The 11,667-nt window shown below is 56.1% G+C and overlaps 1 protein-coding gene across 2 annotated transcripts; it reads right to left on the bottom strand.

Moving 5' to 3' along the window:
* Positions 1-3,049: 3,049 nt before the first annotated feature.
* Positions 3,050-6,170, bottom strand: ISLR (immunoglobulin superfamily containing leucine rich repeat). 2 transcript variants are annotated; one of them, XM_082648122.1, is made up of 3 exons: positions 6,066-6,170; positions 5,920-5,956; positions 3,050-5,090 (listed from the first exon to the last, which is right to left on the bottom strand). In XM_082648122.1, the coding sequence occupies exon 3, from the start codon at positions 5,080-5,082 to the stop codon at positions 3,796-3,798; it is 1,287 nt and encodes a 428-aa protein (XP_082504248.1). In that variant the 5' UTR covers positions 5,083-5,090; positions 5,920-5,956; positions 6,066-6,170; the 3' UTR covers positions 3,050-3,795. The 2 variants fall into 2 exon arrangements, with proteins under 2 accessions (XP_082504248.1, XP_082504247.1); XM_082648121.1 differs by lacking the exons at positions 5,920-5,956; positions 6,066-6,170 and adding an exon at positions 5,288-5,377.
* Between the last annotated feature and the right edge of the window lie 5,497 nt (positions 6,171-11,667).

Here is an 11,667-nt window from a genome sequence, read left to right as displayed (position 1 = left end):
AAGGCCACCCCGCCGTGTCCTTGCCTGTGCTGGAGCACTTCCCATCCTCCCCGCCCACTCCCTCCCCAGCTCTCCCAGCATCTGTCACTCCAGCCATGGCAGCCTCTCTGCTTGGCACCAGCTCTGTCAGCAGGTCCCGGGGGTTCAGGGCCAGCCGGGGGTTGCTTTGCTTGGGTGGAAGTCTGTCAGCACTGTGAACCTCAAGCCTTGGGAAGGCTCTGGTCTGCCCCTTTGACCCTGGGAAGCCAGCTAGGGCTCTGGAGAGAGCAATCGGTGGTTTAGGCCCTCGGTCCAGGAGCCTCCCGACGCTGGCTCTGCCGCCAGCCTTCAGGCTTCACGGAAGCCTTCTCCTGATTGGGGCTGGTGATGCAGGCCGGGACAACCTAGGATTCCAGCTGGGCCCACTCAGCCTTGGAACACACCACTGTGACCAGACACAGCGCTTCCTCTCTCCCACAGCTTTCTCCGCTCCTCCTGGGGGTCCCTGTGGCCTGCAAGGCAGCCCAGGAGGAAGCCATGGGCTCCTACCTGGCAGCAGTCACGGCTCAAACCAGGCCCCACACTGAGCTGGCCACACTTGACAGCCTGATATTTTTGTAGCTGGTATGCCTTTAGATATTATGAAAGAGGTTAGTGTGTTCCCTGGAATAAACTTGTCCCTAAGAAACAGTCTTCCTGAAGGGGAGGGGTACGTGGGGAAAACCACCCAGCATCTCAGTCAATCAACACTGTGTTTATGGGGCTTGGGTGGGGTTGGGGTACTCTGGTCAATGCTGGACTGGGCACTGGATGGGGGGCAGAATGGGAACCGTGGCCACATCCCTTGGGGTGGTGGAGAGATTGGGGGCCTATGGTGCCACCCCTGAGCCGTGTGAGCACTGGCTTTGGAAGTAAGACTGATTCTGGGTCTTCGAGAATGAGCAGGATTTGGGGAGGAGGAGAGATTTCAAGAGATGGGGAGACAATATGAATAAAGGTATGGAGGTAGGAGGAGACTAGTATGCAGAAGGGAGGGCAACTGAGGGGGTCCCTCCCCTTGCTGGGGACTGAGGTGCGGGCATGTATGAGTGAGGGTTTGGGGGCCACTGTGGGGCTGGGGCTACCGAGGGTGGGGCAGATGTGGCCACCCCACACACCTGGATCAGTGGGGCCTCCAGAAATAATCTGCACAATTACATCACATTCCTGCACCCAAACGACAGCCTCAAACTTGCAGGAAGCCAGGCAGGGCCAGGGAGCGTCAACCCACCTTCGAGGATGCCCAGGAAGAGGGCAAAGGGGGCAGGGTCTGATCCCACTGCAGCCCACTGAAAAATGTCTTCCCAGCCCTGTGTTAGTGATTGACGGGGTCTCAGGAATGAGAAGGCAGACTGGGTCTCTGCCCTTAATATGGAAACAGAGTCATAATAAAGTGTAATCAGGCTGGGACACTGGACACTCAGGACTGTGTGAGCCAGAGGAGGGGGGGGTGGTGAGGGAAAAGCATCCAGGAAGGCTTTCTGGAGGAGGTGGTACCTCAGCCGACTCTCAAAAGCTGACTTAGCCAAATGAGGAACAGGAGAAGGGTGTCCAGACTGATGGAACAGTATAAGTAAACGTACAGAGGATGACACATCGCAGACTGTTAAAGGAACAATTAATTAGCCATTCCAAGAGAGGTGGGGAGGGGTGACTTTGGAGAGCCAGTCAGAGGGGCCACGAACATCTGGCTGGGGAACTTGGGCTTCACCATGAGGGCATGGGGGGCCATGGATGACTTTAAAACAAGCGAGTAGCTAGTTCATTCAGAGCACAAATGTTCCCCAGCTGCCCCCGACTCAGGTCTTAGGCCCACATCCTACTCCAAGAAGCCAAGCCTGCTCAACTGTGAATGGAGCCAGAGATGTCAAGGGGTCCAAGCTGGGTTAGGATTATCAAGCCTTAGATAATCAGAGTCAGTGGGTCAGAGTCAATGAGTTACCATATCCTAGCCCATCCTTTGTTTTCTGAGGAAACTGAAGTCCAGAGATGGGCAGTGACTTACCCAAAGTGGCACAGCACAGGGGACTCGGCACCATCCTGCTGCTTTCCGTCATCGGAGGTGCAGTCATCCTTGACATGTGCTCTGGTGACAGCAGCTCAGCAGGAGCTGCAAGCTGACCAGGGGGGATGGGGAGGTGCTGTATGTGGAAGGAGGAGGAAGCGGGGCTGGCCAGCCTCCAAGGCTCACAACTGCTACCCCACGTTCCTTGGCCTCCCTGCCTCCACTTTGCTGGGCTCAGCAGTTCTGGGGGCTCTAGTCAGAGGCTTCAGAGCCTCTCTCATGGGGTCTTGTCCCTATGCATAGCACCATTTGATCAGGAAAGGGGCAGGGATAAAGGCAGTAGGGAGACATGTCTCTGACCCAGCACAGGTTCTAGGGTCTCCAGGTTCTGACCCCATCCTAAGAGACCCACAGGTTGCTGCCAGGCCCTCCACCCCTCAAGTCAGTTCCTGATCCCCCTGCTCTGTGAGGAAAAGACTTTCCTCCAGGAATACTATTTCCTCTTTCTGGAAATGTGGGAGGAAGTACCATTCATTTCCTCTGGCTTCTCCTTCAAATATGTTCTCTTGTCCTCAGTCTCTCTGGGTCTTTCTCTTTCCTTCTCACCCCATCCTACATCCCCTCTCTCTTCCCTTCTCTGTCCCCTCCATCTTGCCTTGCCCGTCCCCGCTTTCCTCACTGTTCCCTAATATCTCTTCCCGGAGCAGGAATGGGAAGAGAGGCCACAACCCAGGCACTTGATTTCCCCCATGCCCCCTCCAAAACACCTCCTTCAGGCCATTGCTCAGGGACCCCAGGGAAGCCTTTGCAGTGGTTGTCAGGCTCATGCCCCCATTTGTGCCGTGGGCTAGGTGGGGGGTGGAGGAGAACATCTGCAGCTCAACCCAGCCCTGAACCCACCACCGGGCCACCCCTCCCTGCCTCACAGGCCCCAGAACATGTGGACAGGCAGGCTGGCTGTCCTTCCAGTCCTATCCTCCACCAGGGGTCCCCTAGATCCAGACAAAACACCAGGCAGATGCAGGGGAGCACCAGAAATGCTGTTTATTTCTCTGCCGCCCCCAGGCTGCCTGGTCTCTCTGGAGGGGCAGGCTACAGATGCATACCTGGAGAGGAAGACAGGGCAGGTGTCCAGGGTGGAGGGGCACACTGAAGGAGGAAGGGTGAGGAGATGAAGGACATTCTGGACACTCCAGTCCTGTCTGAGACGAGGGCAGAGCCTCCCAAGCCCCCAGGTCGTCAGAGAACGCCAAAGGTCAGCAGGAGCTCAAGCAGGTCAGAGAGCCTCAAAGCCACGCCAGCCACTTCCGCTACATCCTAGTCTCCTGTGTCCTGTCTGCTTCAGCCTACCTCCCTGCCAAGCCCCAAGCCCCAAGCCCCACCCATAGCCTCCGGCAGCTTGTCAGTCCCAGTGCCCAGAATTCCATCGGTGAGTCCCCCCACCCAGCTTGGTTAGGGCGCCGCCCTGTCAGCACGCTGCCCCCAGAAGGGAGCCTGGGCATTGTGGTTAGCAGCAATTAGCACCGTAGACGGTGAGTTACGGGGTCAAATTCTGTCCTAGTCACTAGCTTTGAGCAAGTCTAGAAGTTGGGGCAGTGAGTGTTCCAGAAGAGATGAGAAAGGGAGGTAGGAAGATGGGAAGTCCCCGATGCAGCCTTCAAGAGTTGCCGAGCCCAGACCCCTGCAGCACTTGTAAGGGACGGCTGCAGAGTCAGGGGCAGGAGTCAGCGAGGCCTTGGGCCTCCTCCAGCCCAGCCTGGGTGGGGGTGGGGCTAGAAGGCAGTGAGGAAGAGGAGGAGGAGGCTCTGGCCCAGCAGGAGCAGCCCTGGGGGCTGCTTCCCAGAGACCCCTCCTCCTGCTGCTGCAGCCTCGGGGCCCCCAGTACGGCTGAGGTAGATGATGACGACGTTGTCCTCAGGACCTGACGGCTGCACCTCATTGTCAACTGTGTAGCAACCCTTACCCTCGGCCGCTTTGCCGTGGAACCTGCGCCCCAGTGCATCCTCGCCACCCTCGCCTGGTGTGGCCAGTGCCACGTTCACCGAGCTCTCCGCACTGCCCAGCTCGTTGGTGGCCAGGCAGCTATAGGTGCCCTCCTCCAGCTTGCCGAAGTCGGGGATGAGCAGGCTGCCGTTGGCAAAGGCCTGAAAGCGCGGCCGGCTGCTGGCTGCCAGGACACCGGGTAGGGCACGCCCATCGGCACCCACGTTGGGGCTGGCAATCTCCACGGTGCCGCCGGGCGTCTGGATGTGCCAGTGAACCTGGGGGGCTGGCTGCCCGTCCACGTCGCAGTGGAGCGCCAGCACGAAGCCGGGACGCAGCTCGGCGCCGTCCTGGCTGGGCTGGTAAGTGAGCTGCACCGAGGGTGCCGAGCAAGGCAGCGGCAGCAGGCGGTTCAGCCGTGTGCCCTTGAGCACGTGGGGTGAAGTGCAGGTGATGTTATCCTGCTCTGGGATGGACACAGCAGTGGTCAGGGCCCACGTCTTGAACCACACGATGCCACAGGTACAGTCGAAGGGGTTATCGTTGATCTGCAGGTGGGACAGCGCGGTGAGCGGCGCGAAGGTGCCCTCTGCCAGCGTGTGCAAGCGGTTGTGATTGAGCTGCAGTGAGCGCAGGGCGCGAAGGCTGCGGAAGGCGTCGCGGGGGATGAAGGTCAGCTCGTTGCTATCCATCTTGAGCAGCTGGAGGGCGCTGAGGTTGTTCAGATCGCTCCAGGCAAAGTCAGAGATGAGGTTGTGGCTGAGGTCCAGGCTCTTGAGTTGGCCCAGAGGGGCCAGGGCGCCAGCGGCCACCCTGCGGATCTCATTGTGCGCCAGCCACAGCGACTGCAGCAGGGGCACCTCCCTGAAGGCGCCCTCTGGTAAGCTCGGCAGCCGGTTGGCCGACAGGCTTAACGTGGTCACGTTGGCCGGGAAGCCGGGTGGCACGGCCTCCAGGTCACGGTAGGCACAGTCGGCGATCTGGAAGCCGTACTTTTCCCCACAGTCGCAGGACTCGGGACAGGCCTGCACCAGGCCCACAAGGACCACCCAGCACAGCAGACGCAGCTCCTGCATCCTACCTCCTGCAGAGAAGGACATGCCACCAGGGTGACCCCGAGGACACACAGAAGGCACTCGTCCCTCTCAGCACCCTGACCCAGAGCTCTTCCCCATCAGAAGGACCTGCCAGCATCATCCAGCCAAGACCCAATACCACCTAGCCCACCACCCCCATTCTATAGGAGGGGAAACTGAGGCCCAAAGAAGGTCCAGGACTTGCCCGAGGTCATGCAGTCAGGAGCAGGTGAAGACCGGACGGAAGAGGACCCCAGCTCCTTCTCTGAGCAGAGAGCTCTCCCTGCATCGGCCAGCTCTGAGCTGACTTTATGGCTTGAGATCTGTTTTCCAGCCACCTCCTCCCCCCAGCACTCGGCGGAACCTCCCTCCTGCCCTCCCACATCCTGGCCGCAGTCCCTCCCACTAGAGCCCCCCATAGGTATGCTTTGCCCCGGCCTAGACAAGGCCCCTTGTGCAGTGCACACCACCCCCATCCGCCCCACCCACTGCTCTCCCGTTCCTACTGGCCCGTGACCACAGCAGACACCAGACCCTTTCTACAGAATCACACCCTTGGCCTATTCGGTTCAAACTACGCCAGGCAGCTGCCTAAATAAACCCCTGCCAGGACCTGTCAGCTGGCTTGGGTGAGGCCAGTGGCTCAACCCAAGTACTGCTGAGATTTCCAGGGCTGCGGTTGTTAGAGGGACTGAGGCCCCCTGGACAGACCCAAGCAAGGGATTGTCCCAAGCACCCCAAACCAACAGGAAAGTGCCCAGGGGAGCCCAGGCCCTGTGCCCGCCAGGCTGCCCTCTCCTCCCACTGGCCCTTGGAGCCCTCTTCCAGCTGGCTTACCTTCAAACTACTCTTTCTTAGTCAAGCAGAGCCTCTTCTAAGATGGGACCAAAAAAGCAACAAAGGAAGGGTTAGCCCTGGACGGTCTGCAGGGCCAAGGGAAGATGAAGATGCTGGAGGAAGGGGCAGCCTGGTCCCTGCCCCACCTTCAGTCTGCACACCTGGGCCTGCCCTTTCCTTATCCGACCAGGGTGCCTGAGACCGTCTGCTGAGAGGAGGCTGCAGGAAGGAAGCCCAGGCAGCCCGTATACTTCCTCCTTCCAGCAAAACAACTGCTTCTCTGCAGCAACAAGGACCCGTGTTTCATAAGTGACACCAGAAACTTGAGGGGGAAAAGATGCCAAATTTTTGGACTTTTTTTTCTCTCTCGCTCACTTTTAGCAGCTTCAACTTCCTTAAAGACACAGCACTAGCTGGACAAGACCCAAGAAAAGATGTGGCCAGAAGGATTTTTATGGGGCGAAGGGTGAGAAACTGAATCCCGTGGAAGGTGGGAGACGTCTAACCTCACCTTGAACAAGAAAAAAATGCGCGGGGGTGGGGGGCATTCTCCAAGCTGAGACGGTGTGAGGGACTGTGTGTACACTTGTGTGCGCATGTCTGAGTGTGGGTGTGACATCTGTATGTGCAGATGAGTTCGTATGTGTGTTTGTGTGGATGTGGGTGTGAGACCATGTATGGGTGAATTTGTGTGTTTGGAAATGTTTGGGGGTGTGTATTTGTGTAGTGTGAGGCTGAGTCTTTGTGTGTCTCTGTGTTTGTGTGTCTCTGTGTTTGTGTGGGTGTATGTGAGTCTGTCTGTATATTTGGGCGTGTGTGTGTGTGTGTGCATGTTTATGTGTAGAAGTGAGTGTGCATATCTGTGACTGTGTGTCTGTGTGGGTGGTGGGTGTGTTCCAGTGAAAAGCTGAGGCCAAAGTGTATAAAACACCCACGATGCTCCGAAGCCTCAGTAAGAAGCCAAAACGTTAGAGATGTTTTTGTAAGAAAACACATCCTCCTGGCCCGCCTGTGTCAGGCCTGCCTGCTGGCTCTGAGGCTGGGCTGCCCTAAACACATGTAATCCCGGAGGTCCCCAGGCTCCAGGGCTCCAGCCCTGGCTCCCCACTGGGCTGGAAGTGGTGGGCGGGCAGGAGGCAGGGGTGTGACTGGGCTCCATGCGGGTAAAAGAAAGCTCCGGACAGGAACCAGCTGGGCTTCAGTTTCCAGACTGGGATTCTGAGACACTCAGGCTCACAGAGATGGTTCCATCACCCAGGACTACCCACCTGGCAGCCAGGTGAGGTTGAAGGACATCGCTCCATTTGGAATAGTCTCTTTGTGGCCTCCCAAGTGCCTGAAACCCCACCTTAGGTGCCGCCTGTCTGGGGATGCAGCGTCGCTCCCTGGGCTCTGCTGTCCCAACACTAGCATCCTCCAGGGAGAGGATGCTTGCGTCCAGTTCTTTGTTTTTTTAAATTTTATATTTTATACAGCAGGTTCTTATTAGTTACCCGTTTTACACATATTAATGTATATATGTCAATCCCAATCTCCCAATTCATCACACCACCACCACCACCCCGCTTTCCCCCCTTGGTGTCCATACGTTTGCTCTCTACATCCGTACATCTATTTCTGCCCTGCAAACCGGTTCATCTGTACCATTTTTCTAGATTCCACATATATGCATTAATGTACGATATTTATTTTTCTCTTTTTGACTTATTTCACTCTGTATGACGGTCTTTAACTCCATCCACGTCTCTACAAATGACCCAACTTCGTTCCTTTTTATTCCATTGTATATATGTACCACATCTTCTTTATCCATTCCTCTGTTGATGGGCACTTAGGTTCTTTCCATGTCCTGGCTATTGTAAATAGAGCTGCAATGAACATTTTGGTACATGACTCTCTTTGAATTATGGTTTTCTCAGGGTATATGCCCAGTAGTGGGATTGCTGGGTCATATGGTAGTTCTATTTGTAGTTTTTTAAGGAACCTCCATACTGTTCTCCATAGTGGCTGTATCAATTTACATTCCCACCAACAGTGCGAGAGGGTTCCCTTTTCTCCACACCCTCTCTAGCATTTATTGTTTGTAGATTTTCTGATGTGCATCCAGTTCTTGTTTCATGTGTATATATTGTATTTCTCTGACGTTAATAATAGCTTTTTTTTGAAAGCTTCATTCTATCTGCATTGCTGGTTTCTTCAAGTTGCATTTTTTTTTCTGTTAGCTTACTTATTTGGAACTGTCTTTCCTATTAGAGATTTTCTCAGTTAATTCACTTGACATAACTTTATTCTCATGTGTTTAATGGGAGACCCCTCTGCTAGAGAGGAAGCCTGCTCAAGGCAGACATTTTGTCTTCCCTGTTGTTGTTAACCCCTGGCACAGGGAGGATGCTCAGTAAATACCCCTTGACTCAATGAATGGGTGAGTTGCGTGGGCCTCAGCTGCCAGAAGTGAAAGCACTTTGGAGGTCACCTTCTCCACCCCCTCATTTTACAGATCAGGACCCTGGGCCCAGACCGGCTTCCTCAGAACAGGACATTTTAAAATATTTCATACCATGTGGGAGACCCACCCTCTGTCGGGTGAGTGAGCACATTACCAGACTTCCTGGGGGTCCTTTCACCCCCATTCCCCATCATCAAAGACCTTGATGGCAGCCCAACACTAGGCTGCCCTTGGAATCCCATGCAGAACAGCCGGGGGTGGAGGCAGGGGGGAATGGGGTGGCGCTATGGCTGGAGAAGCAAGAGGGACCTGCCCACCCAGGCAGAACTGAGTCTGCACACATTGGTCACTGACAGCTCTTCCCCATCTGCCCAGATCCCATCACCTCCTGAGGGTGCAGTGTGCCCCACCTCTACCAAGAAGGACAATGGGACAAGGGCCGTCAGGGTCCAGTGGGCCTCTACGAAGAAGCATGGTGTCCTCCAAGGCGCTTCACAGTGGGCCACGCAGAGCCACTCCCTGCTGAGCCTGAGAAGCGGTGGTACAACTCCAAGGACTGGGCTTATCAACTCCTAGGCAGCCACCCCCCACCCCCACCCCTCGCTCTCCCTGAACCATCATCCCCTCATCGACTGAAAGTTCTTCCTGAAAAGCCCATCCCACAGGAGATAATGCAAGCAGGCAAGGACACAAACTGGAGGTCGGCTCCCCTTCCTCTTCCCAGCCGGGAGCTCCCTGTGGACCTGGCTATGGGGGTCCTCGGTGAGTATGTGGATACCTTGACAGTCCCCAGATCACAGATGGAGGCCCAAAGGCCTAGGGCTAGAGAGCTTCTCTCAGACCCTAAAACCCCTCCACCATCCCTGGATCCTCAGCAGCCCTGCAACGGTGGAAGGGAGAATTAGGAGGTGGAGGAATGGAGTCAAGTCTGGGAGCCCATCCTGCCAGCCCCATCCTGGCTCCTGTGGGTCTCAGGGTAGAGTGACCAACAGTCCTAGGATGCGGGGCTTTCAGTGTTAAAATCCAGACAGTCCCAGGCCAACTGGGACAGTTGATCACCGTAGCAGGGGAGGTGGTGCTCACTTCTTCCCACAGAGTTTTTCTTTCTGCTCCCCCTTCCCCAGCCCTCCGCAGGAGCCCAGCCCTTTCTCCTCCCATTCCTCCTGCCTTCCCCTCCCACCAGGGCGGCCAATCCCTTTCCTGCTGCAGAGGCTCAGCCAGCCTGACTCCACCACCCCAAAGAGGCCTCACTCCAGCTGACCAGGGGGCCACGTCAGCTTTTCCTGGAAGGCAAAAAAAGATCCTGGAGAGAGAGAGAAAATAGAGTGAGAGGGACAGAGCCCAGCACAGAGGGAACTGGAGAGAAACCGAGAGACTGAGAAAAGGGAGACAGAGATGGGGGAAGAGAGAAAGAGAGCAATCACCGACAGCCAGGGTTAGACCTGAAGGTAGAGAAAGGACGACACAGAAAAGGAGATGGAGAAAGAGGGTCCGCTGGGCCCTGAAATTGGCTCTGAGAAGAAGGAGACCATTGGTGCTCAGATGTGTGGCCAGCCGCGGTTGGGGGCTGTTGCCATCATGCGGAGAGGGCAGGTTGGTCTTGATTCCAACCCCACTTTCCCTCCACACAGCTTGCTGGAATAATTGGGAGGAAGCTCAATGGCTCCTGGCGGGACTTGGTGAAGCCTGTGGGTCTCCCAGGAGGAAGAGTCTTGCCTGTGCCATTGAGAATACAGTTTCTCTGTCCTACGTGGGAGTCAGATGAGATGGTCTGATGTCCTTCAGCCCTGATGTTCTAGAATTTCTAATGCCTACCTTCACATGAGGAGTCTGCGTGCACTCGTGCGTTCACGCACAATCATTTCTGTTTGCACGCACGTGAGCCTGTGCTGATTTTCCATATGTGCTTGTTGGTGCACGCACACTGCGAGTATGTGGGGATGGCTCGAGCGTCAGCGCGTTGTGTGGGCTCCCGAGGCTGTGGGTAGGGCCGGCAGGCCAGGCCCCATCTCCTCCCCTGCATCAGCCTCAGCGCAGAGGCCCCAGCCCAGGCAGAGCCGGCCTGGCCCCTGGCTGACCCTACCACGATGCCCTCACTCCCGTTTCCTTTCCCACCCTCCACCTTCCTCTCCACACACCCCTCCCCTTCGCTCAGGTGTGAGGGCCTCTCGGCTCTTCTCCAGTCTCAGTTCTTCAGAGCTTGGAAACCAGGAGGTGCCTCTCTGATCTGCCCCTGGCTACTTGTCTGGCCCCATCTCCACCCCGCTAACGGTGTCCAGCCTCACGCATCACCTGCTCCCACGTTGGGGGCACTGCTCTCGTTCTTTTCTCAGACTGGACTCTGTAGGGCTCACTCCCTCTAGTCTATGGAGATTTTCAAATGCCAGCTCCCCAGAGAGGCCTTCCCCAACCACCTTACATAATCAGCCTTTGTCACTCTGTCCCCTCACCCTGCTTTATTTGTCCCTCTTCCTTTTTACATTTTTTTGGCCATGCCGCTCGGCTGGCAGGATCTTAGCTCCCCGACCAGGGATTGAACCCGGGCCATGGCAGTGAAATCGCCGAGTCCTAACCACCGGACCAGCGGGGAATTCCCCGTCCCTCTTCCTAACACTTACCTCTGACCTATCTGTGAGTGTAATTCTTGTCCATCTCCCCAGTCTGAATATGAGTTCCATGTGGGTGGGCACTTTTCTGTTCACTGCGATACCCCCAGTGCCTGCCAAAGGGTCAGCCACTTAGCAGGTGCTCGGTAAATAGTGTTGAATGAATGAATGAAGGAAAAGACCTCCAGTCTCCTAGCAGGAAGCCTCTGCCCCCCGGCCCTCGTCCACCTGCCCAAGGCCTCCCCAGCCCCTCCCTGCTGTGTGGCACTGCCCTCTCTGTCACTGGACACTCTCTAGCTGGCATTTCTGGTCCCTGCCTCCTAGTACCATCCTCACTGCCCTCTCCTGACCTTTCCCTTAGTTCGCAGGGGCCGTTTTCAGCAGCGGCACTAACTGCGGCATATTTCATTGCAATTATTTTTGTTCTTCTGCCTGCCAATCCCACAATTTCCAGAAATTCAGACCTCGGCCACACACCCAGGGCACATAGCAGATTTCTAGTTTTCAGCCCCACGCCTTCTCAAAGGCTAGGGGTGGGACTGGGGAGTGCTGTGAATGAGTGAGTCTTTGAATTAAGGTTCTAGACTGGGACCAGAGATATAAGGTCAGGATCCCAGTCCCTAGGTAGCTATGGTGCACTGGAACAGGCCAAGGCCACTTGTTAGGGGTCAGCTTGAAAGGCCAGGATTAAATGCA

The sequence above is a fragment of the Grampus griseus genome, assembly GCF_964374135.1.
Source record: "Grampus griseus genome assembly, chromosome: 2".
NCBI lineage: Eukaryota > Metazoa > Chordata > Mammalia > Artiodactyla > Delphinidae > Grampus > Grampus griseus.
Note: the sequence above shows the minus strand (reverse complement) of the source record. Positions and strands in the feature narration are given on the sequence as shown.